The 23,214-nt window shown below is 46.5% G+C and overlaps 1 protein-coding gene across 2 annotated transcripts; it reads right to left on the minus strand.

The window, feature by feature from the left end:
• Positions 1-978: 978 nt before the first annotated feature.
• On the minus strand, positions 979-21,633 carry MCM5 (minichromosome maintenance complex component 5). 2 transcript variants are annotated; one of them, XM_082241181.1, is made up of 17 exons: positions 21,477-21,633; positions 20,659-20,851; positions 20,021-20,147; positions 18,913-19,041; positions 18,096-18,268; positions 15,420-15,575; positions 13,916-14,082; positions 12,813-12,984; positions 12,157-12,268; positions 11,294-11,437; positions 10,415-10,480; positions 9,885-10,061; positions 8,654-8,766; positions 7,501-7,629; positions 6,416-6,558; positions 5,532-5,659; positions 979-1,380 (listed from the first exon to the last, which is right to left on the minus strand). In XM_082241181.1, exons 2-17 carry the CDS (start codon positions 20,823-20,825, stop codon positions 1,279-1,281), a joined length of 2,205 nt encoding a protein of 734 aa, XP_082097307.1. In that variant the 5' UTR covers positions 20,826-20,851; positions 21,477-21,633; the 3' UTR covers positions 979-1,278. The 2 variants fall into 2 exon arrangements, with proteins under 2 accessions (XP_082097307.1, XP_082097308.1); XM_082241182.1 differs by having other exon boundaries at positions 20,659-20,831; positions 21,477-21,569.
• Positions 21,634-23,214: the final 1,581 nt, after the last annotated feature.

Raw genomic sequence — 23,214 nt, forward strand, 5'->3', positions numbered from 1 at the left:
TTCCGGGTCATGTGGCCAGCATGACTAAGCTGCTTCTGGTGAACCAGAGCAGTGCACAGAAACACCATTTACCTTCCCGCCGGAGCGGTACCTATTTATCTACTTGCACTTTGACATGCTTTCGAACTGCTAGGTAGGCAGGAGCAGGGACAAAGCAACGGGGGCTCACCCTGTCACAGGGATTCGAACCGCCAACCTTCTGATCGGCAAGTCATAGGCTCTGTGGTTTAATCCACAGCGCCACCCGCATCCCTTAGACAGCTGGTATTTAAAGGCATTTTGCCTCCACTAGGCAAAGGTAGCAAATGGCCATCATGACTTATCCTGCATGAAATGGCCTAACTCCCTTTCAAAGTTGGTGGCCACCCCCATATCCCGTGGGAACAAATCCCAAAGTTTACCTCTGTCAGGTGTTGGCTCCCCAAATGTTGCCAAATGGTAACTCCCACCACCCCTGTCTACCACTGCCATTCTTGCCAGTGCTGATGGGAGTTGTGGTTCAACAACATCTGGAGGGCCAACATCTGGACCTGCTATATCTGTTTCTGCAAAAAAAGGGGGGGGGAGATTTATCCTAGCATCTCCTCTCTGCAACCCTCAGAACGCTTGCTTCCTTGCCTCTACCACTGAATGACACACACACAAATGACTTCAGTTACTAACTGGCAATTAATTCATTACCGATGTGTCACCGCTGTGCACAAGAATCAGGTGGCATAAACATGCCTTGGAACGAACACTCAAGGGAAGGATTTTTATTTTCTGCAAACGCTTCGCTCCCGGAGTCATCTCAGCGACCTCAATGCAGGCCCACCTGAGATCACCATGCAATGTGGATCACTTCAGATCGTGGTATTGATTTCCTGGACTAAGCTTCCAGGCCTTGTGTGAACAAGATCTAGCAGAAACAAGCCGGGAAGGTGACCCTCTTGCATGTATGCCGGGCAGCCCACCAAACACTCACACGCCCACAACAGACACGACTATATTTCATTTATTAAGTTTTAATGCAGCTAAAAAGCTTTTGATGTTCTAGCAAAACATCAAGGCGACACTTTAATGGGAAAGCTGGAACAAAATAACAGCAGCAGCAGCAGCTCTTCTTATCAGCCTCTGTGCCACGAAGAGTTTCCATCCGCAAGACATAGATGGGCCAGTCTCTGAAGGACCTTTCTGGTAGGGACAGGAAGCAAACAGCCTGAGGGGACTCACAGAACTTTTGTGCCAAGTGTGGGGAGAGCCAATCGGCTCCTGAAGCTCACGGAAGGAAGTGGCGTTCTACTTGATGCGATAGAGGACCTTGCGCTGCATGCGATGCTGGATCTCACCACGGCGCATCATGAGTTGCAGCACTTTGTAGATGGAATGCTCAGGGTATTTCTGGGAAGGAGGCGAGAGAGCAGGAAGAAAGTCTGTGAGGCCCACTGTTTATTTTATTTACAAAAAGGCATTTGCCGCTCAGTTTTTTTTTTAAAAAAAAACCTCACCACCTTCAAAGTGTTTTACGAAAAGGAGGAAACAATGAAATTATAAATAAATTTTAAAAAGAACTATTTAAAATCAATTGTAGGATTTTTAAATTTTTTTAAAAACCACTTGTCAATATTCTACATGTCTGCATACACTTGCCTATAAAAAGGTAAAGGTACCCCTGACCATTAGGTCCAGTCGTGGCCGACTCTGGGGTTGCGGCGCTCATCTTGCTTTATTGGCCAAGGGAGCCGGCGTTTGTCTGCGGACAGCTTCCGGGTCATGTGGCCAGCATGACTAAGCCACTTCTGGTGAACCAGAGCGGCACACGGAAATGCAGTTTACCTTCCCACCAGAGTGGTACCTATTTATCTACTTGCACTGGCATGCTTTAGAACTGCTAGGTGGGAAGGAGCAGGGACCGAGCAACGGGAGCTCACCCCGTCGAGGGGATTCGAATAAATAAATATAAATAAATAAATAAATTTTATTTATATCCCGCCCTCCCCAGCCGAAGCCGGGCTCAGGGCGGCTAACAACAATAAAACAGTACAAAAGTACAACATAAACAACATTCTAAAATCATTCATTATAAAAATTAATTAATTCACGCCACTAGCAACCATTGGGCCAGAGCTCTGCGAAGATTGCCGAGGGAGGGAGTCAGGCTGTGCCCTGGCCAAAGGCCTGGTGGAACAGCTCTGTCTTGCAGGCCCTGCGGAAGGATGTCAAGTCCCGCAGGGCCCTGGTCTCTTGTGACAGAGTGTTCCACCAGATCGGAGCCACAGCCGAAAAAGCCCTGGCTCTAGTTGAGGCCAGCCTAACTTCTCTGTGGCCTGGGACCTTCAAGATGTTTTTATTTGAAGACCGTAGGTTTCTCTGTGGGGCATACCAGGAGAGGCGGTCCCGTAGGTACGAGGGTCCTAGGCCATATAGGGCTTTAAAGGTTAAAACCAGCACCTTAAACCTGATCCTGTACTCCACCGGGAGCCAGTGCAGCTGGTATAGCACCGGGTGAATGTGATCTCGCAGCGAAGACCTCGTAAGGAGTCTCGCTGCAGCATTCTGCACCCGCTGGAGTTTCTGGGTCAGTCTCAAGGGCAGCCCCACGTAGAGCGAGTTACAATAATCCAGTCTGGAGGTGACCGTCGCGTGGATCACAGTGGCTAGGTCAGGGCGAGAGAGGTAAGGAGCCAACTGCTTAGCTTGGCGGAGATGGAAAAATGCCGCCTTTGTTATAGCTGCAATCTGCGCCTCCATGGAAAGGGAGGTGTCGAAGATTACACCCAAACTCTTAACGGCCGGTGCTGGCACTAATTGCGCCCCCGCAAGAGATGGGAGTTGCCCCCCCAATCCCATATCGCCCCGTCCCAGCCACAGGACCTCTGTCTTCGAAGGATTTAGCTTCAACCGGCTCCCACGTAACCATCCAGCCACAGCTTCCAGACATCTGGTCAGTGTATCTGGGGCCGAGTCAGGATGGCCATCCATCAACAGATAGAGTTGGGTGTCATCGGCATACTGATGACAACCCAGCCCAAAACTCCGAACAAGCTGGGCGAGGGGGCGCATAAAGATGTTGAAAAGCATCGGGGAGAGTATCGCGCCCTGAGGTACTCCACACACCAAGGAGTGGCGCGATGACAATTCCCCCCCAAGCGCCACCCTCTGTCCCCGACCAGAGAGAAACGAGCGCAGCCATTGAAGGACTGTGCCCTGGATCCCCACGTCGGTAAGGCGGTGGTCCAAAAGTTCGTGATCGACCATGTCGAAAGCTGCTGATAGATCTAGAAGAATCAGCAGCCCCGACCCGCCTCGATCCAGCTGTCTACGAAGGTCATCTGTTAGGGCGACCAGAGCCGTCTCGGTCCCATGAACTGCCAACCTTCTGATCGGCAACCCCTAGGCTCAGTGGTTTAGACCACAGCGCCACCCGCGTCCCTATGCTCGCCTATAGTGGGCGCCAAAAAGCACACAGTGAAGGCAACAAGCAGGGAGTTCCAAAGTGTAAGTGCTGCCACACTAAAAATATCAATTACAGTGGTACCTTGGTACTCGAATGGCTTGGCTCCCAAACAAATCAGCTCCCAAATACTGCAAACCCAAGAGTAAGTGTTCCAGTTTGCGAATGTTCTTCGGAAGCCGAACATCTGATGCATCTTCCTCTTGAGTGCAGGAAGGTCCTATAGCCAATCGGAAGCCGCACCTTGGTTTTCGAACCGTTCTGGGAGTCGAACGGACTCCCGGAATGGATTAAGTTTGAGAACAAAGGTACCACTGTACTTACAAATGTGGTGAGAGTGGAACCTGTGACAGTTCCATAAGTCAAAGCAGTCAGGTGGACATATATGGAATGAGGAGATCTCGCAGGTAGACTGGACCCAAGCTGAAAAACAATCGCTGAGCTGGGTTGGAGGTGGGGATGTTGGGTGAGTTAAGAAGCCAGCTCCTGGGTAAATTTATCATTCAGGGTGTCTAGATGAGTGTCTGCTCTATCAGAGAAGCTTTGCTTCTGAGATGCAACTAGAACACAGTGCTCGGTTTGAAGGGGAAAGTGGAGTGGGTGAGGCAGAGAAGGTCAAACACTGCTTTTTTTCATTTTCACTCTATGCTATGTATTATGGGTCTATGGTCATTCCCAGTGTGGTCCATCCAGCTCAAGTAACTTGAGAGAGAAGAGAAGGGTCAGAGCTGGATGTGGCAGTGGTAGGTGTGCAGGGTTGCATCCTCAATGACGAGGAGCAGGGCTCCAGTGATAGCTCTTGCACATAGAAGCCACATCCTCGTGTGGGGACAGTCAAACCTTATTCCCCCTCTTCCTTCCTTCAAAAGAGCACAGAGCCCCTTTATGCGCTTCCTAGTTCATCTCCTATGCAGGCAGCTTACAGCTTACAGGGCTACCCCTGCTTCACTTCAGCAGCAGAATTGCATCCCTCGTCTGCCCTTCAGAGCATTATCCCCAACAGCTTGCTGAAGATGGCATGGTCAGAGCCAAATCAAAATGGCGACTGTGGCCAGCTGTTCAACATCACCCCAGGGCTTGCTGTGGGTGAACAGCTCATGAGAAAGCTGCCCTATGGCCCCCATGGGTGCCATAGCAGCTTTTCCAGAACCTTTCCTTACTGGGCAATGATACATGGCATTGGGAGCCTGCAAGTAGACATCATACAATCCGTTTAGGGGGTGTGGGAACTTTGGCTTCCAAAAGCAGAAATGTTGGCTTGTTCCCATGGAGATGAAGTGAACAGACCCCTCTTAACTTGCTTCAGAGATGACTTGCAGCGTCGGAAGCAAGGTGAGAACTTAAGAAAAGCTTTTGGATCAGGCTAATTTAACGTCTTGTTCTCTTAGCGGCCGATCAGATTCCTCTGCGAATCTCACAAGCAGGGCACAAGCATAGCAGGAGCGAGTGAAGAGCCCTCAACTATGTTAAGTGTGTTAAATGTCTTGTGTTAACGAAAAAAAAGGAGTCAATTCTAGGCTTGGTTATAGTAAACCTCAAGCAGGTGGGTAGCTCAGGGAGAAAATCCTTGAGTGTAAAGTGTTATTGTTTCAGAAAACAGGTACTTCAGATCTTTCAGCATCATGAAGAAATTGTGAAAGCAGCTAGAAGGGTTTGTTTTTAAAATAAATATCCCCCAGTCTGTTGCTCTTCAACAAATGTGGGTAAGGAGATCAGGTGTGTGTACTTATTTCTATTTATAGATTATAAATATTCTCTCATAAAATACCAGGGCAGTTGTATAGCACTGTAAAACCATTAAGAGCAGTACAAAAGTTTCTCTTCAATGGAAGTAGTAGTCCACAAGGGCTCTAGCTCAGGCCTGCGCAACTTGTAACCCGAACAAAGCCAAATTTCTGTACACCAGGGGTGGATAGCATCTCATGATACTGCAACCCTTGGCTTGTGTAAGCCTCTTAAAAATTTTGTTACTGCCTTTGAAGGACCACAAACAGAGATGGATTATCAGTGTTTGGCAGCTCGTGTGTGGCTTCATAGGTCGCAAATTCTGCCAGCCTCTCCCAAGCATGCCATGAATTGCCTGACCCACTGAACTCACTTGCTTCACGAAATCCTGGATGATGCTGTGTTCGGAGACTTGGGAGCCAATGGCAAAGCGACGCTTGAGCTGCTTTTCAATGCGTGACAGCATCTCCTGGTCCTCCTGCGTAGTGAAACCCTCCACGCCTAGAGAAGATATTTAAACGCAGTTCTTTTTAAGGGTAAAGGTACCCCTGACCATTAGGTCCAGTCATGGATGACTCTGGGGTTGCGCGTTCATCTCGCTCTACAGGCCAAGGGAGCCGGCATTTGTCTGAGACAGCTTCTGGGTCATGAAGCCAGCATGACTAAGCGGCTTCTGGCAAATCAGAGCAGTGCACGGAAACATTGTTTACCTTCCCGCCAGAGCAGTACCTATTTATCTACTTGCACTTGATGTGCTTTCGATCTGCTAGATGGGCAGGAGCTGGGACCGAGCAACAGGAGCTCACCCCATCGCGGGGATTCGAACCGCCGAACCTTCTGATTGGCAAGTCCTAGGTTCTGTGGTTTAGACCACAGCGCCCCCTGCATCCCTGCAGTTCTCTTTACAGAAGCTTAAATGCAAAAATATGTGGGCACCACTGCACCACCTAGTTAACACAGTACAATGGGGTGGGTGGGTTAGGGGTATAGTGCATCTACATGCAAAATATACCAGGTGCAATCCTCAGCGTCTCCAAATAAGGCTGGGAATGTCCCTTGCCTGTGGCCTCTGGAACGCTGTCCAAAAGGGAAAGTGGCCTAGCCTAAACACACCTTGTAAATCAGTGGCACAGGGTATCGACTGCCTTTTCCACTGGAAAGAGCACATTTTGTATCTTTCCAACAAGACTATGTATACCCAAATACTTCCAGAGGACACGGGTGTTGTGCAAGTGTGCAGCCGTTTTGTTGTCTCACCTGAGAGGCTGCCCGACATGGCAGCATCGAGCGTAGACACCTGGAAGAGCCGCAGGGCTTCATCGACGTCTGCATCCGTGGCAAAAGGCTGGAGCTTCATCTTGCTGAGGGACTCTGCAATCCGCACAATGGCCTCCAGCTGCCTGCATGGCAGAAATGAAACATCATATACAGTCGTGCCTTGGATCCCGAACACCTTGCGAATTGAACGTTTTGGCTCCCGAATGCCGCAAACCCAAAAGTGAGTGGTTCCGGTTTGCGAATGTTCTTTGGAACCTGAACGTCCAATGTGACTTCTGCGGCTTCCAAACATTTTTGAAGTCAAACAGACTTCCGGAATGGATTCCATTCGACTTCCGAGGCACCACTGTATATATCTCGAAGGGGAAAGAAATGAAGGTTATCGCAGCAAGGGAACTGGAAACATACGGAGGCAAAACCTCAATCAAATTGCTGGGAATAGAAGAAACACTTGCTAGAAATTGCAGGTAAAAATTGCCCATAGGCCTAGACATGTTGCACTTCAACACAGAATGCACATCTATACGAAGTAGGAAAATAAAGCAGGTATATGACAAGGAAGAAGGCACCCAAACCTATGCTTTCCATTGAGATACAGATTTCTATGTGCAGGGATTTATTTATTTATTTAATTGTAGAGGATCTGCATTGCAACTGCGTCAAGAGATTATGGGAGCAGTTAACGCAGCAACGTATGGGAAGGCTACAGGTTTCCCATACCTGTGCCAAAAACATTCAGTCATGAAACACTTTCTACACTTGAGGTCTGGAGAAGTGCAGGAAAAACTAGGCCAGGCAGAGAACAAAGCCTCAAATAGCCAAGTATCCCTTCTCATCAGCACACAGTCCCATTTCATGGCCCAGGCCAAGCCCAACCAGTCAGGCAAGATTCCTGAAGAGAACCTTCACCCAGCATCTGATCTGACCATCTTGTCTCAACAGTGCACCTGTCTTGGCCTCACACAAGGGAGCCTGCCAAGAACAAGAGGCCTCCTAGGCCATCCTCCTAGGCACCGTCCTTTACATTCCTCCCCATCCCTCACAGACACCTGCTGCCACCTCACCTGACCGTAATGGGAATGCTGGATCGACGGTCGCTTTCCCTCTCGTGCTGGCGGGCTCCGCTGCGCATGAGGATGTAGCGGTTCTTCAGCTTCTCCGCGGCCTCTGCAGAAAGACGAGGGCCGCACTTCCTGCAAAGGACATTACAGGGCTTAATAAATCAGAGGGAGCACCGAACTCGCACAATTCTACCAGAGGCTTCCCTACCAACTGGCTCCGCCACAGATCTTCCCCTGTCTCACCCATCTGGAAGAGTCTCCATCCTATTCAAACCCCGAGCTAGAAACAGCTTTATACTTTTGAGAGCAGGTTTTTGGAGATTTAATCCAGCTTTCCCTACAGCATCCCCAACGACTCAGCACTGTCATTAAACTCAGAAACACTACCCAAAACAGCTAAGCAGAAGCTCAAATTGCAGAAACTGAAGTTTAATGGCAAGTTATAAAGGTTATACTGGAGCAATATGCCTTCACATAGTTCCGGAAGACTTGGCCTTGTGGTTTGTGGGATATGGCCCTTGACAGTAGAATGCAGTGTGATGAGGAATGACAGTGAAAGTGTTGGAAGGGTTAGGAATGGGGGACAGTGGTAAATATATGAACTATTTGAAAAGCAATTGTAATGAACAGATTACGCTAGTAGGACTGCAAGAAGTTCTGTAAGGAGGACTATTTGAAATATTGCAAGAAAGACTGTGAAGAGAATTATTAGTTAATGATAATTAAGAGTAATAGCGAAATTAAGAAATAAACAATAAGCGATAAAGAACGGAAAATCATCAGAGGTGGTTGACGGAAGTCTAAAATATTATTATATGTTAAATGATTGTTGAAAATGATATATAAAAAACCAATAAAATGTGTGTGTGTGTGTGTATATATGAATGGGGGACAGTGGTGGTATCAGTATTTGTTCAATGGTACCCCTCCATTTGCTTTAGGGCAACAAAAGAATTCACTCTGAGCTTTTAAAAGCTAAGGTGGACAAGGCTTTTTAGCATTGTGACATTCACAACTATTCAGGCTGCTTTCAGTTAAAGGGGGCATGGAGAGCAAGAAAGGGGCACTAGCTATGTCTCAGCCCACCATACAGCTTGTTTAGAAGTGCCTGCCATCCTTCGCAGGCGACGGTGCTACAATTCCTCAATTGACTCACGCTCGGCAGTAGGCGATCAGCTTCTTCAGTTTGTTCAGCTCAATCTCCCCCTCCACAGCTTGGGTCTGGGTCAGAGCACTCACATGCAGAGACATCACGTGCTTGGCCAGTATCTGTGGATACAGCGCAGAGCAGGAGGAGTTGGAAGCACGAAGCAGACCAAACAGGAGTCTTTTAATCATGCAGGAAACATATGGCCGGCAAAGAATTCATTTAAACAAGTGCAGGCTAGGCTCTAACAGTGGCTCTGCCCTGCCTTAGTCCTCAGTTGTAACCTATCCTTTAGGAAGCAATCTCAGTTTACAGCGTGCTCTGCAGACTTGCACATAAAATCATCTTGTGCAGGCAGACTGCACAATATTCCCATGCCAGAGGCTGAGAGGTTGTGTGGCCTCATGGAGCAGCAAAGCATTATGGGGCAGATATGGGACTTGGAGCACAAGATTTGTTCAGATTGGCCTTTGGATTTCAGCTTCCCAGCCTGGGGAAATGCTATATTTTTTAAAAAATATTTTTTATTACAAATTTCCAACAGAAAAAGTCACCAAACATATACCATCCCTTCACCAGACAAATAACAAACAAACAAAAACATACAAAAACAAAAACATAAATCTATAATAAAAAACATCATGACAATTCATAACACATTTTTACATATCTAACTGGACTTCCTCACATCTCCCTTCCCTGCGTTCTCAATATTAAAGTTATAAACAGCAATTTATTACCTTGTTTCAGCTCTTAATTTGTGCTTCTCAAGTATTATGTCTCAAACTTCAAATAATTTTTGTCCAATACTTATCAATATAATTCAAACATAATTTTACTTCAAAATTCCATCTTTTTCTTAAACATTACTTAGTCTCAAATATCAGCTAAGTTGCTGGTACCATGTTCTTTTCAATCGTGCAATTTCTTAACATTCATACAGTTTGTACTGTTTTTGTAAATAGTCCTTAAATTTTTTCCAATCCTCCAGCCTGGGGAAATGCTAAATCCTATCAAGGATGTTAATGCTACCTAGGAGGACAAGCTGATCAGAAAACATACACTGTTGGGGCCAAGGGCCTATTCCATCCTCCAGAAGTGCTCTTCCATGGCAAATGCATGAAAAGCAGGGTCATGTCTGAAGATACAGTCCCTCTTCTGCTATCACAAGGTAGTTGGTCTCCCCGGCAGGCAGCCCTACAGTGCCTTCCCTGTACACAGAGCTACCCAGCCCACCTACCATATCTCTTTCCTCATTGTGCTCATCCTTGACAATGAAGATCATGTCAAATCGGGAAAGGATGGTGGGCATGAAGTCTATGTTCTCCTCGCCTTTAGTTTCATCCCAGCGACCGAAGACGGAGTTGGCAGCTGCCAACACGGAGCAGCGCGAGTTGAGGGTGGTCGTGATACCGGCCTGTGTGAGCGCACCAAGGTGAAAAGGAAAAAAGTCACATCAGCTAGAATCTGAAGCATGACAGTAAATAATGCAAAATCAATGGGCACGTAAACCCACATGCAAGTGCTGTACGCAGACCAGGCCCATAGGGTGAAGGTTAATGCTCGAAGCCACTTTGGAAACTCATCAGCTCTTTTTCCTTTTGCATGCCAGTGGGAAGAAATCAACCCCACTTAATTGGGCCCTTACCATTTAAAAGCCCAATAAGAGATCCAAGTTTAAGCGCAAGACTCACAGGCTGAAGATACTTAAAGCAAGCAGGTGGGACACCATGCCTAAAAGTTTGGTGCTGCCACGGCAACAGAGCTCACCTTGGCGATGGAGATGGTTTGCTGCTCCATCGCTTCATGGATAGCCACTCTGTCATCCTCACGCATCTATAGAAACAAAAAAAAGGGGGGCGGGGAGGGGGGAGGAGAGAGGAGAAACAGAATCCAGAAGAATTATAGAGTCAGGTTTCTCTCAGGAATGGAAGAGAGCATCAAACAGCCTACACCAGGCATAGTCAAACTTGGCCCTCCAGCTGTTTTGGGACTACAATTCCCATCATCCCTGACCACTGGTCCTGTTAGCTAGGGATGATGGAATTGTAGTCCCAAAACAGCTAAATGTCGAGTTTGGCCATGCCTGATCTACACTATTTCCTGCTTTTTCAGGCATGGGTAACTGATGCAAGCTGCTACCCCATCTCCCCCTCCCTGAGGGCTGCACTACAATATTTTTATTTATCCATTAACTAGTGGCTGGAGGCAAACTACCAACTTTTAAACTTCAGAATGTAAACCCTTCATGTAACAAATGAATCTAGACAGCATGTGATCAACATTTTGAAAAACTTTTACCTCAGGATTGTCACCATTTGCCCACAGTCCTAATGGGTGTTTTTTTTTAGGGCCAGTTGGCCTCGTAGCATCTGCTTATATTATGCATTACTTAATATATATCAGTACACTGTCCTGACCTCATCTTTTTGTGGCATCCCCAAAGCTAACCGGTTGCCGGATGCCGGTTGCTTTGGGCTAAAATTCCTATCAGCCCCAGCCAACACGTTCAATGGCCAGAGATGATGGGAGATGTGATCCACAGCATTTGGAAGGCTCTACGTTGGAGAAAGTAGGTGTACTAGGAGACCTGCTTCAACCATTGAACATATTGTAATGCAAAATTTTGCTGGCGCACCCCATTCGTACCTTGTCAAACTCATCAATGCAAACCACTCCCCCATCAGCCAGCACCATGGCTCCTCCTTCCATGAAGAAACTCCGTGAAGATGGGTCTCTGATCACAGAAGCTGTCAGGCCAGCTGCACTGCTGCCTTTCCCAGAGGTGTACACCTGAAAGAGGGAGAGAGAGGGAGAGAGAGGGAGAGAGAGAGAGAGAGAGAGAGAGAGAGAGAAATGCATGTCATGTCAGATGTATACACTCTGCAGCCCAGTCAGTTTATGGAAAACCTGGTGTAACCCAATAATGTGGGAAACAGATACATCTCAAAGGGGGAGATCATCCTGAGTCAAGGCCTTATCATGGAGATAGGCCTTCTGTGTACACCCCACTCCAAATCCTGGCAAGAACTACAAGGAAAGACCCCACCCCCAATGAAATTTTTGAATCGTCCATTATGGGGTCAGGAAGGTTCATCTGCAGATATTTGGGCTCTGGGCTGTACAAGGCTTTATAATCAAGCCCAGTAGCATACAGACAGCTGGTGTACAACTATTAAGATAGGTGGTTCATCATCCCATATAACTTCCCCAGTTAATAAACCTGGCAGCCATATTCTGCACTTGCTATAGCTTCTGTTTTCGAGGGCAGCCTGCAAAGAGTGTATTTGCAACAATCCAAACGAGGTCCGTAGAGCAGAGATTACTGACAGCAGTAACCCACGCCCATCAAAGATCAGTTTGAATGCATTTTTGATATATCCATAGGTTATATTCTTGTGAATTCAGTTGGGTAGTTCTGATGCATTGTATGGCTATTTCTTTTTGGTGCAATAAAGCAGTACAGATTTTTCTATTTTTAATCCCGAAGAGGCAATATGCAGGACACTTACCCCAATGGGTGAACATCTTTCTACAAACTTCAGCAGCTGGGACTTGGCTGTGCCTGGGTCTCCCAACATGAGCAGATTAATATCTCCTCTGCGGGTCAACCCATCTGGAAGCCTGTAGAGTAAAGCCAGAGAGAGGAGGAGAGAAGGTGAGCTCATTTCTTAGTAGCCCCATTTTGGCTCCACCTGTCAGCACTCACCACCTGAGTGAACAGAGTTGATGTATTTCAAACCAGCCTGTCGAAAAGTAGCTGCCAAGAGCTTCAAGGCCACTGGCACTTTCTTCCATTCCACCTTACCAAGTTATTGGCATTAAATTAACCACAGATGCTCGTGCTATCATTTGATTGGCTTGTTAATGCATTATGTCCCAAGTTAGTGAGTGGAAGTTTTGAGAAGCGAGCCAGGAGCTGCCCAGGTCAACTAGAGACATCCTCAGTGAAGAAGGCATGTGGCCAGCATGACCTTTATTTCATTTTAATATACTTCTGGTATGTCTCGACTCTACTCGACAGGAATAGTCATGACACACGCTGGACACAAATGAAACTGTTAAATGGGCTGCTCTCCTTCAACATGGAAGGAGGGGGACACGAAAGGACACTTTCTTCTAACTGCATTCCCCCGTTTTGTTCTTCCTTCATGCCAATTGCCAATACCTCTTCCGAGAGCCTCCAAAGAGCATGCAGGCAATAGCCTTCTTGATATCACTGCTTCCATAGATGGAGGGAGCAATACTCTTGGCAATCGTCTCGTAAATATTGGGCATGGAAGCGAGTCGTCGAAAGTCCTCTTCTTCCTGAGGAGTCACAGAACTACTGACACTACGTCCTAGAGGAGAGAATACAGAAACACTCAGGACACTCAATTTTAATTATTTCAAGCATTCACTGCAATGTCACAGTAGCCCCCATTTTTTATATTTTCCCCATCCCAAACATTACCCATTTCTTTCTGTACACTTAGAAGAACTTCATCCCTATTTTACAACAGAGAGGACACATCCCCAGAAGAATATAGGTGGAGGTTTATTTATTTAACAACATTTTTCTATGACTTAGTTGTAAATAAAACCTCTAAGTGGTTCACAAAGTATCTAAAATACACATTAAAAACGTCAATGGAAGTCAAAGACTAAAATGAAGTGGTTTGGTTTTTTTTAATCAAAATATAAATACAATCCACAGTTAAACGTATACATTGCAAGCAAAAAGTAGATTAAAATACATGGTAACTTCACGTTTGATTAGGCTTGCCTAGTCAAAAAAATTTTTTAGCAGGACCCAGAAAGAGAACTGCAAAGATACCTACTTAATCTCAATCGGCAGGGAGTTCCAGAAGTGCAAGTTGCCACACTAAAAGGCAGATTCCTTACAAGTACAGAATGATGTTGTGGCACTTTTAAAAGTGTCAGTTCCACAGATGGATGTGTTCGATTAGGCATATACATGTCTGCTCCTGTTTATTCTATCAAGTTATTTGCATTCAATAACCACAGATAGTGAATTTACAAATCAAACTGATAGCACCTCTATGTGCCATATTAAGAAATTAGCACAGTGGGCCAAAGTTTGAGTGGTGAGACAGGAATTGCCTGGGGTTAACGTGAGGTTATGTTGCCTCTCAGCCACAACACCAAACGACTGCTCTTCAAATCAAAGCATTCCTGAGCAGGTGGTTCAAGTTCACAAGAATACAAAAGAGGAAGGACAATATTTAGAACCAGAAACAAAGGAGCAGAGTTTTCCAAAAGCAGCTTTACCCGAGCCTTCAGTGTCCACTTGGATTCCCACCACACGGATGTAAGAGCTTCGTATGCCCACACCAACATTGTCCCGGCCCTTGTTCTTTGTGAGGCCAGACTTCTTGATGGAGTAGATGCCCATGATGGTCACTCTGTTCCCAGGGACAACCTTGTCACATAAATACCTAGAAAAACAATTAGCATAAGCAAGAAGGGAAAGAAAAGTGGAACTATAAGATTGCTCTTTGTTTCCTCTTGAATGACAAAAAGCTTACCAAGTACAAATGCCTCCAATATTGCAGAGTTGGCCCAGGAGACAAAATTTTGTCATTTTATTTACTATCAGGTATTTTTATGTTGCTTTTCCATTGTACATCTTTATCTTTAGAATGCTCACAGTGGTTAACAACAAGCCAAGAATGCTCTAACTCTTTTCAACACATGCAAGCAAGATGGCAATCGCTGTGTTCCTGCACCATTCAGCTGGTGGGTGGTTGACCTAGTGTTACCAGCTGGGAATTGGACTAGAAAATAAGTCTTTGGGGTCCTTCCAAATTTGCTAAATAGCTTTATAGTGCAGTCTTATTTCATGCCTACTCAGAAGTAAGACCCAGCTAGTTCACTGAAACTTACTCCCAGATATGTGTGCATAGGATTGCAGTTTTAAATAAGTATCAACAGGGCCATTCCTGTGGCCCACCTACATGTCTTCAGGAATCAACATTATCTAACAACCCATACCCCAAAAGTACACAAAAGGTGTCACACAGAAGGTATCCAATTTTGTAGAGCCAGAGGACACTGCAACCGACTCAAATGTTCAATGTAGCCATTCTTATGACAGGTTCAGCATAGGCAGCTGTCTTACATCAGCATCAGATCATTTGGTCCACCTAGATCAGCCACAGGCGAACTCCGGCCTTTCAGATGTTTGGGACTACAATTCCCATCATTCCTGACCACTGGTCCTGTTAGCTAGAGATGATGGGAACTGTAGTCCCAAACATCTGGAGGGTCGGAGTTTGCCTATGCCTGACCTAGATTACTGCCTACACCAGGGATTAGGAACCTGCGACCCCACTAGATACTGTTTATTTAAAATTTCTAGAAGTATTTCTAGACCATTCCTCATATATATACCGGGGTAATACATAGCAAAATTTACAACAAAAAAAGCATCATATACCATAAAACAATGCAGAATTATCATAAAAATGACTGGCTCGATACAAACTCTCATCAGCCAGCATGGGAACCAGTCGGGGTTGATGGGAGTTGTAGTCCAACATCTGGATGGTCAGAGCTTAGCCATCCCTGGTCTACACTGATTGCCACCAGCTCTCCAGGCTTTCAGATAGGGCTCTTTCCCCATCACCTGCTATCTGAACTTTTTACCTGGAGGTGCCTAGGGGGTTTAACCTGAGAACTCTTGATTTCAAAGTGTTTGTTCTACCACTGAGAAATAAACCCCTCTTCCTAACAACGAAGTTCCCTGTCTAAATCAGCTGATGGAAGTCGTCACCTGTCGCAGTAGAGCTGCATGTGCCTGGGCATCTCCCCATGGGGGACAGCATCTGGTGACTCCTGCAGCTTCAGGGTCTGGTAATCCACACATTTGCACTTGTCTGGAACAATGAAGTATGGGTCCAAAGGGCACTTCGTTAGGCCTGTCTGTTCCCTGAAAAGGGGAGGAGGGAAGAGAGAGGGGGGAAATGGGTGCAGGGAAGATGGGAGCAGGTTGTACATTAGAGTTTTTATTTATACTTTTCAAATTTATACATTTTATTAATTCTACAATCATTTTAACATTTCAAAGTTTGACTTCCTTTCCCTTCTTTCTGTGGTTCCTTAATTTTTTTAACATCTTCTGCATATCCAAATTCATTTAATTTGCTCATTTGATTATCTACTTTAAATATAAACTGCAGGTTATTACAATGATCCTGCCAATGTTTTTATCTGTTTGAAATTCATCTGTAAATATTCAATAATTATCTTGATTTCTTATTCTTCCAGTGAGTTTCGCCATTTCTGCATATTCCATAAGTTTTTGTATCCATTCTTCCTTTGCTGATTCCATTAGGAGGAGTGGTGTGCTTTTATCATCTTTGTCTAAGTCTTCCAAGACACCTAGTCTGGCAAGTCATGAAAATCCCTGTTTTGCAAATTAAGGAAATGGAACCAAGAGACACCAAACTTGCCCCAAGATTACCTACTGTGCCCAAGGAAGGTTGCTGAATCCACAGACGTCAGCTTCATGTGGGGACCATATATTCACCTGACCCCCACTCACAAAAGTGTTAAGGGAAAGCCTTCAGAGGACATACTAAAGATATAGGGTTGTTTTACCTGTGCACTGCTGGGGGAAAAGTAAAAGTAAACATAGACTTTAGTTTAGTCAGCTAAAGCAGGCATCGAGAACCTTTGCAGATGTTGCTGAACCAGAACCCCCATCACCTCTGGCCATCAATCGTGCTTGTTGAGGGTCTATAGGAATTGCATTTCAGCAGCCTCTGGAGGGCCAAAGGTTCCCCACACCTGAGTAAAAAGGATTTGATTGACCCAATGCACTACTTGCTCTTCTGTGGCGGTACAATTAGGTTAGTTTTAGGCTCTGAGCTCAGCACCTGATATTACCAACTGATGTGGGTGGGTGCTGTGCATCTTTCCATCAGCTTCAAAATGTAAGGTAAGCCAGTCCTTCTTCATCTGGAGGCCCTGGACTTCTGCCCCAAAGTCGCCCACAGCCCCCAAGTGAGCCAATTGCTCTTGATTAAAAGCTGCTGATCGCCGTGCTGGTTCTGCTTAATTCTTAGGTCCTTTCTGAGAACACGGGACAATTGCATTTCCCATGAAGGATGAGGAGATTTCACCCCTCCCATATCCAAGAATCTCTTGATTCTCTGCTGATTCTCCAGAGAGGAGGAGGCGTGTTCTGCTCTCTACTTATTCTGCTCCAGCACCACATCAAAGAGTCAGTCAGTGTGTCGGAGAGAGAGAGACTGAGTGTTAGAGAGAGATTGTGTGTTTAGATAAGGTTGCTGCTAAGAGCAGCTGCAGACACTCAGTGCGGTTCAGCATTCATTTATGCTTAGACCTATTTAGCTCTGTATATAGTTGTATTATAGTTGTAGTTATAGAATAAAGAATAAAGAAGATATTCTACAGAGCTGCTCTCTGAGTTGTTTATATACTCTGCTAGACTCTGCTGTACTCTGCTGTGCGACGACTGTCTTCTTATGGGAGTGAATCCGGTGCTCACAACTCTAAGCTGTGAGTCCACAGCACTTTGACCTGTTCCTGTGCAGAAGGTGATCTCTGGAAGTGCTACCCAGCTCGCCTATCCCAGTCGGGGCTGAAGTGGATGAGTCCAGTTAGTGGCACTGGCTCAAGGGCGATGCTGACAAAGGAGGTATCAAAAATCTTAGGAAGAAGGCAGGAAACCTTAAGCAAAACCTTCTTGAGAACAAGATCCATTTAAAATAATAATAATAAAATGTCCAGTAGCACCTTAGAGACCAATTAAGTTTGTTCTGGGTATAAGCTTTCATGTACACATGAAAGCTTACACCCAGAACAAACTTAGTTAGTCTCTAAGGTGCTACTGGACATTATTTTATTTATTTCGACTGCGTCAGACCAACATGGCTACCTATCTGAGCCAAGATCCATTTAACTTAGTGTGATTTAACAACTGAGCAAACACACATAATACTCTGCCAGAAAACAAATGACAGGGGCTGCAATCCAACCCTCCCCTGGGGCATGCATGTATTGAGTGAAGGCAACCCTTTGCTTGTATCTCCTGGCTCGGCCCAATGCCTAAAAGTATCCCAACCAGCCAACCCCCAAAGTGGGGCACTCTGGAGCTGGGCCAGACTGAAATGCACTAGATCCTGAGCTGCTCTCACAGCTGATCTGCCTGGTCCCCTCCACCTTTCATCTGCTGTGGGTGGCCTGGTTGTGCCTCTGCTGAGCATTGGTAGTGCAAAGTTTAGATTGCCCTGTAAGACTGCAAAAACTTGTACCTGGCTTCTTGGAAGTAAGGTCCACTAAATTCCAGTGCCCTGAGAGCAAGCTCTAAATAATGCAATTTGGCTGGGCGTGTACAGGGTTGCCCTGCAGGAGGATTTTGCACATGAGATGGGGCAGACAAACAAGAGAAGAGATGCACTGGGAAAGGGACTTTCAGCCTTACGTGCTGCATTTCCGAGGAAGAGCGTATCCTTCCAGGCCAGGGCGCAAGGCAATGTTGGGGATGATGTTTCGGCATGTGCGACACTGGATGGTGATCCTGGTGGCTTTGGCTCTCACAGCAGTGGCAGCAATGATGATTCCTGGGATCTTCACCAGATGAGACATCTGCTCCGACTGCAAAGCAAGCAGGAGGGAAACACAGCTGTGAATGAGCTCCAAAGGAAACAGCTGCAAATTGCACTCCAAAGTGTTCAGAGCCAAATGCAATAAATCCACAAATCCCAATTTCTCTTCCCCTGTACCTAACAAAATCAGTTTTTAAAAACTCGAAGTGTTCCCGTTTCTAAATGCAGCTAGGTAAATGGGGAAATAAAGCCAAAAATGCAAATCAAAACATTTAATGAACGTACAATGTGCCTAATGTACTCGACTAGAGAATATGGTTTTTAAAAGATTTTATTTTCAAAGCTGAGAATTGTGGAAGATTTGGACATAGGCATGAAAATTTCCAGGGGCAGCTTCCCATGTGAACTTAAGGATTGTTGTCTCCCTGCCAACACAGAGAGAGGGAACCATCAAACTTCCTGGGTCAAGCAAATTGCCTACCACAATTTCTGTGTTTACAAGGCTTATGGATGCGGAGGGGCTCCACATTGGTTTTGGCTTTGCAAAAACTACTGCTTGTCACCCACTTTTACTGACTCACTATGAGGCATCAAGCAAGACCATGCTCCCCCCGCCAAAGGGTTTCTCCACATCTAAATGCTCTACTGTAGCTTCTCCTCCTCAGTCTATCATAGTGAATCCACCCAGCTCACCTTGAGACTGCGGATATTGGCTGGATTGGCATCCGACCTCAGCATGACTTGAATGTCTTGAAGAGTCTCCTCTCCCGTTGGACGAGGGCGTGTTATTTCATCAGCCACCTCCTTTGCTGCTTCCTCTAGCTGAGAAAAAGAACGTTGCTGCTCAGAACATCAGAAGCCAATGGCTATCACTCCCTTTGTTAGCAAGCTCAGGTGGTAAGTGTCTACAGAAATGAAGCTGCTAAGAAATATGAGGGAGGTATCAGCATGCTAATCAGAAGTACATTGGACAGGGGCAAAAAGCCCAAGACTACCAAAGAAGAATTGAGCATGCTAAGTGATGGTTGAATGAGCAAAAAGAAAAGGGGGGGGGGAATGGAACGGAGTAGGGCATAACTGGCCAGCAATATTTTGTTTCAGGTCCTCCTTGGGGAGAGCCAGTAAGGTGTAGTGGTTAGACTAGGACCTGAGAGGTAAAGGTAAAGGTACCCCTGCCCGTACGGGCCAGTCGTGTCCAACTCTAGGGTTGCATGCCCATCTCGCTTAAGAGGCCGGGGGCCAGCGCTGTCCGGAGACACTTCCGGGTCACGTGGCCAGCGTGACGAAGCTGCTCTGGCGAGCCAGCACCAGCGCAGCACACAGAAACGCTGTTTACCTTCCCACTAGAAAGCGGTCCCTATTTATCTACTTGCACTTGGACGTGCTTTCGAACTGCTAGGTGGGCAGGAGCAGGGACCGAGCAACGGGAGCTCACCCCGTCGCAGGGATTCGAACCGCCGACCTTGCGATCGGCAAGTCCTAGGTGCTGAGGTTTTACCCACAGCGCCACCCGCGTCCCTAGGACCTGAGAGACTGAGGTTCAAATCCCTACCTGGCCATGTGACTCACTGCGTGACCTCAGGCCAGTACCCAACTCTCAGCCTAACCAACCTCACAGGGTTGTTGGGAGGATAATATGGAGAAGGGCAGGGGAGAATAAAGCATGCCACCTTGGTCTCCTTGGAGGAAAGGTGGGATATAATATGTAATAACTAATAATAAATCAATGCTGTCCATGTTCACCTGACTGCAACCCACTATTTCTGTCTCCCAGCCCTTCTCACCCTTGCCCCATACATACCAGCTGCAGGTGCTCAGCAGGCTGCTTGAACAGGTAGTCTGCCAGGTCCTCATCAAAGCTTGCCAAGTCCTCCATCTCCACCTCAATCCAGTACTCCCCCAGGTTGTAATGCCGCTTAAGTTCATCTCTTGAGATTGGGGGCGGGGGGGGGGGAGAGAGAAAACAAGTTTAGTTTGGCAGGACCTAAAAGTGACAAGCTCACACACTAATATTCTACTGTGTTCATGCTCCTTTGTTTTTCTTATTTAATCTTATTTTCCCCCGATTGGTAGCTGCCTTGAGAAACTTGCAAAGGGGTAGTAGCCATGTTAGCCTCTTACAGTGGAAACAATCCAAGAGTCTTGCAACAATCTGTCAGATGGCTCATGCCACCCTAATTTTTCTTAAGTCATTAAGGTGCCATAAGACCCTGAGAACTTTGCCACAGGACAGCCTATAAATACAGTAAACAGAGCCATACTAATCCAAACCAGTAATATATTCAAAGCACAATACATTAAAAGCACAATGCTACACTTATCTACTCAGGAGTTAAGTCCTACTAAGTTCAAAGGGGGGGGGGTTACTCCTAGATAAGTAGATACTATGCAGCATTTTAGCCTTCAAGTTAAATGGGCACAAAAAAAGGAAGAAGGCACCTGTATTTGAAGGTGAAGCCAGTCCGGTCTGTTCCAACCCGATACTGTCTTAAAAACTCTTTGAAACGTTTCTGCAGCTGGGACTTTCGGACGTGCCCCTCATCAGCTACTGGGTCCCCACCGAAGCTGTCACTGTAGAAGATGCCAGGGTCATCAAAACCAGACATGATTCCCTGTACAGAAAAGGAAGGATCTGTAAAGGAACAAGAGAGAAAAGAGACTAGGCACGGGTTGGCATCTAATACCTAATCCATGGGTAGGCAAACTAAGGCCCAGGGGCCGGATTCGGCCCAATCGCCTTCTAAATCGGAGAGTCCGAGAATCAGCTGTTTTTACATGAGTAGAATGTGCCCTTTTACTTAAAATGCATCTCTGGGTTATTTGTGGGGCAAAGGAATTCGTTCATATTTTTTTTCCAATATATAGTCCGGCCCCCCACAAGATCTGAGGGACAGTGGACCGGCCCCCTGCTGAAAAAGTTTGCTGACCCCTGACCTAATCCAAACCACAGCAGAGTGCCCAAAAAGATAAAAAGTGCATCTGAGCATGTACAAAGCTAAGGTGCTACAGTCAGTTGCACTTTTACTTTTTTGCGTGTTCTTTCAAAAAGTCAGATTCTGACATTGCCAGGCCATCAACACGACAAGAGGTCCCCGATATGGAGACAATACGGTTAGGGAGCGAGGGGCCACTTCCCCGGCTTTGCACCCGACATCCCAGTGGTAAAAGCTACTTACTTGCCCCCCACCCAAACCAGCAGTCGAGAGCCGATTCCCCCTCCCCGCCCTGCCGGGCTGGCAAACCCCGAAGACACCCACCTGCTTCTCCAGCAACAAACTCGATTCCCGGAAAAAAACAAACTTCCGCCCCTTCGGCGCGAAGAGAACGCCAGACGTTTTCGCGGCAAAAAGAAAAAGTAACCCGCCTATTGTCTCGCACCGCTCGCTCCCATTGGGCCAAAGGGCCTAAGAGCTTTGTGATTGGTTTCAGGCGCAAGCAGCTTAACCCCGCCTTCTCCGATCGCGAGGAAGCGACGCCGGTAGGCGTCGAAGCCGATTGGAGGAAGGAGAAATGAGACCACGCCCCTTCGTCTGCTTTTTTTCTTTAATTAAATGACTAAGCGCCGTTGGAGAAGGTTTTGGCGCCAAAAGCCTTGAACGGAGCGGAAAAGATGCAGGAGGCGGAAAGGCTTAAGATGGCGGCTGCCAGTACGGCGGCGTGGGCTGCTGTCCTGTTGTTGTCCCCACCACCATGACCCCTTCGTAGAAGGGGGTCATAGAAGGTCCCCAGGCACCCCATGCTCACCAACAACAGTGACACAGCGGCTTCTTTTGATTGTGAAAAACTGCATGGGAAATCAGAAGTCTAAATAGGCGGCGCTTAACCCCTCCATAGAGGAAATTGCATTGTGCGGAGATGCACCCAGTGCCGGATTTATGTATAAGATAAACAAACTATAGCTTAGGGCCTCACTCTCTTGGGCCCCCCAAAAAAATTAAAGAAAAAACCTATGTAGATTTCTATATATATATAAAAAACCTACATACAGCAACAGTGTTTGGTGTTGCGTAGGCTCCTATGATGTAAGTAATGGGTTCTGCCTGCTAGTCTGCTCCCTAAAATTTCACTGGTGTGCTCATTTCTATAAATAGGGTGCCTACATTCTGCATGGACTGGTTGTATGGCAGCATGTGCAAATGGCTTCAGATACCTATTACAGTGGTACCTCGCAAGACGAAAGAGTTTTCCGTTTTTTGAGTCGTTCCGCAAGACGAATTTCCCTATGGGCTTGCTTCGCAAGACAAAACGTCTAGCGAGTTCTTGCGAGTTTGTTTCCTTTTTCTTAAAGCTGCTAAGCCGTTAATAGCCGCTAAGCCGCTAATAGCCGTGCTTCGCAAGACGAAAAAACCGCAAGACGAAGAGACTCGCGGAACGGATTAATTTCGTCTTGCGAGGCACCACTGTAGGTCCATAAATTGCCATATGAAGGCACCCCTGTTTAGGGAAGCTTTTAATGTTTAATAGACTATTGTATTTTGTTGGAAGACCCAGCCAGATGGGCGGGGTATAAATAATAAATGATGATGATGCATACAATATATTTAACACAAAAAACAGCAACAATTTGTTACTGACAAAAGGGCAGCTGGACATATAAAGGGCTCCATTACCTTCAGTAGCTTAGGGTCTCATCAAACCTAAATCTGGCCCTGGTTCCCACCACCACCACGACCCCTTCGTATACATAGAAGGTACCCAGGCACCCAATGCCCACCCACAACATTGACACAGAGGCTTCTTTTGATTGTAAAAAACTGTATGGGGAATCAGAAGTCTAAATAGGCGGCGCTTAACCCCTCCATAGAGGAAATTGTATTGTGTGGAGATTCACCTGCTGAATCTGCCACCTTCATGTGTCCCATACTTTGAGCGGCCTGCCCCCTTGCAGACCACCAAAGCTGAGTGAGGGGGGGCGCTACTGCCCCTGTGCCCATAAAGCTACCGTATGTGAGAGAGGTCAAGAGTGTTCAAACCCCCAGTCAGCCATGGAACTCA

Source organism: Podarcis vaucheri (assembly GCF_965113315.1).
Source record: "Podarcis vaucheri genome assembly, chromosome: 10".
NCBI classification, from domain to species: domain Eukaryota; kingdom Metazoa; phylum Chordata; class Lepidosauria; order Squamata; family Lacertidae; genus Podarcis; species Podarcis vaucheri.

Coding starts and splice junctions, on each gene's coding strand:
- MCM5 (XM_082241181.1), bottom strand. CDS start 20,825: ATGTCTGGTTTTGATGACCCTGGCATCTTCTACAGTGACAGCTTCGGT. Junction 14,083..15,419: donor ATGCAGCTCTACTGCGACAG/GTGACGACTTCC, acceptor TTGTTTTTCTAG/GTATTTATGTGACAAGGTTG. Junction 6,559..7,500: donor AGCATTCCCATTACGGTCAG/GTGAGGTGGCAG, acceptor TCTGCCATGCAG/GCAGCTGGAGGCCATTGTGC.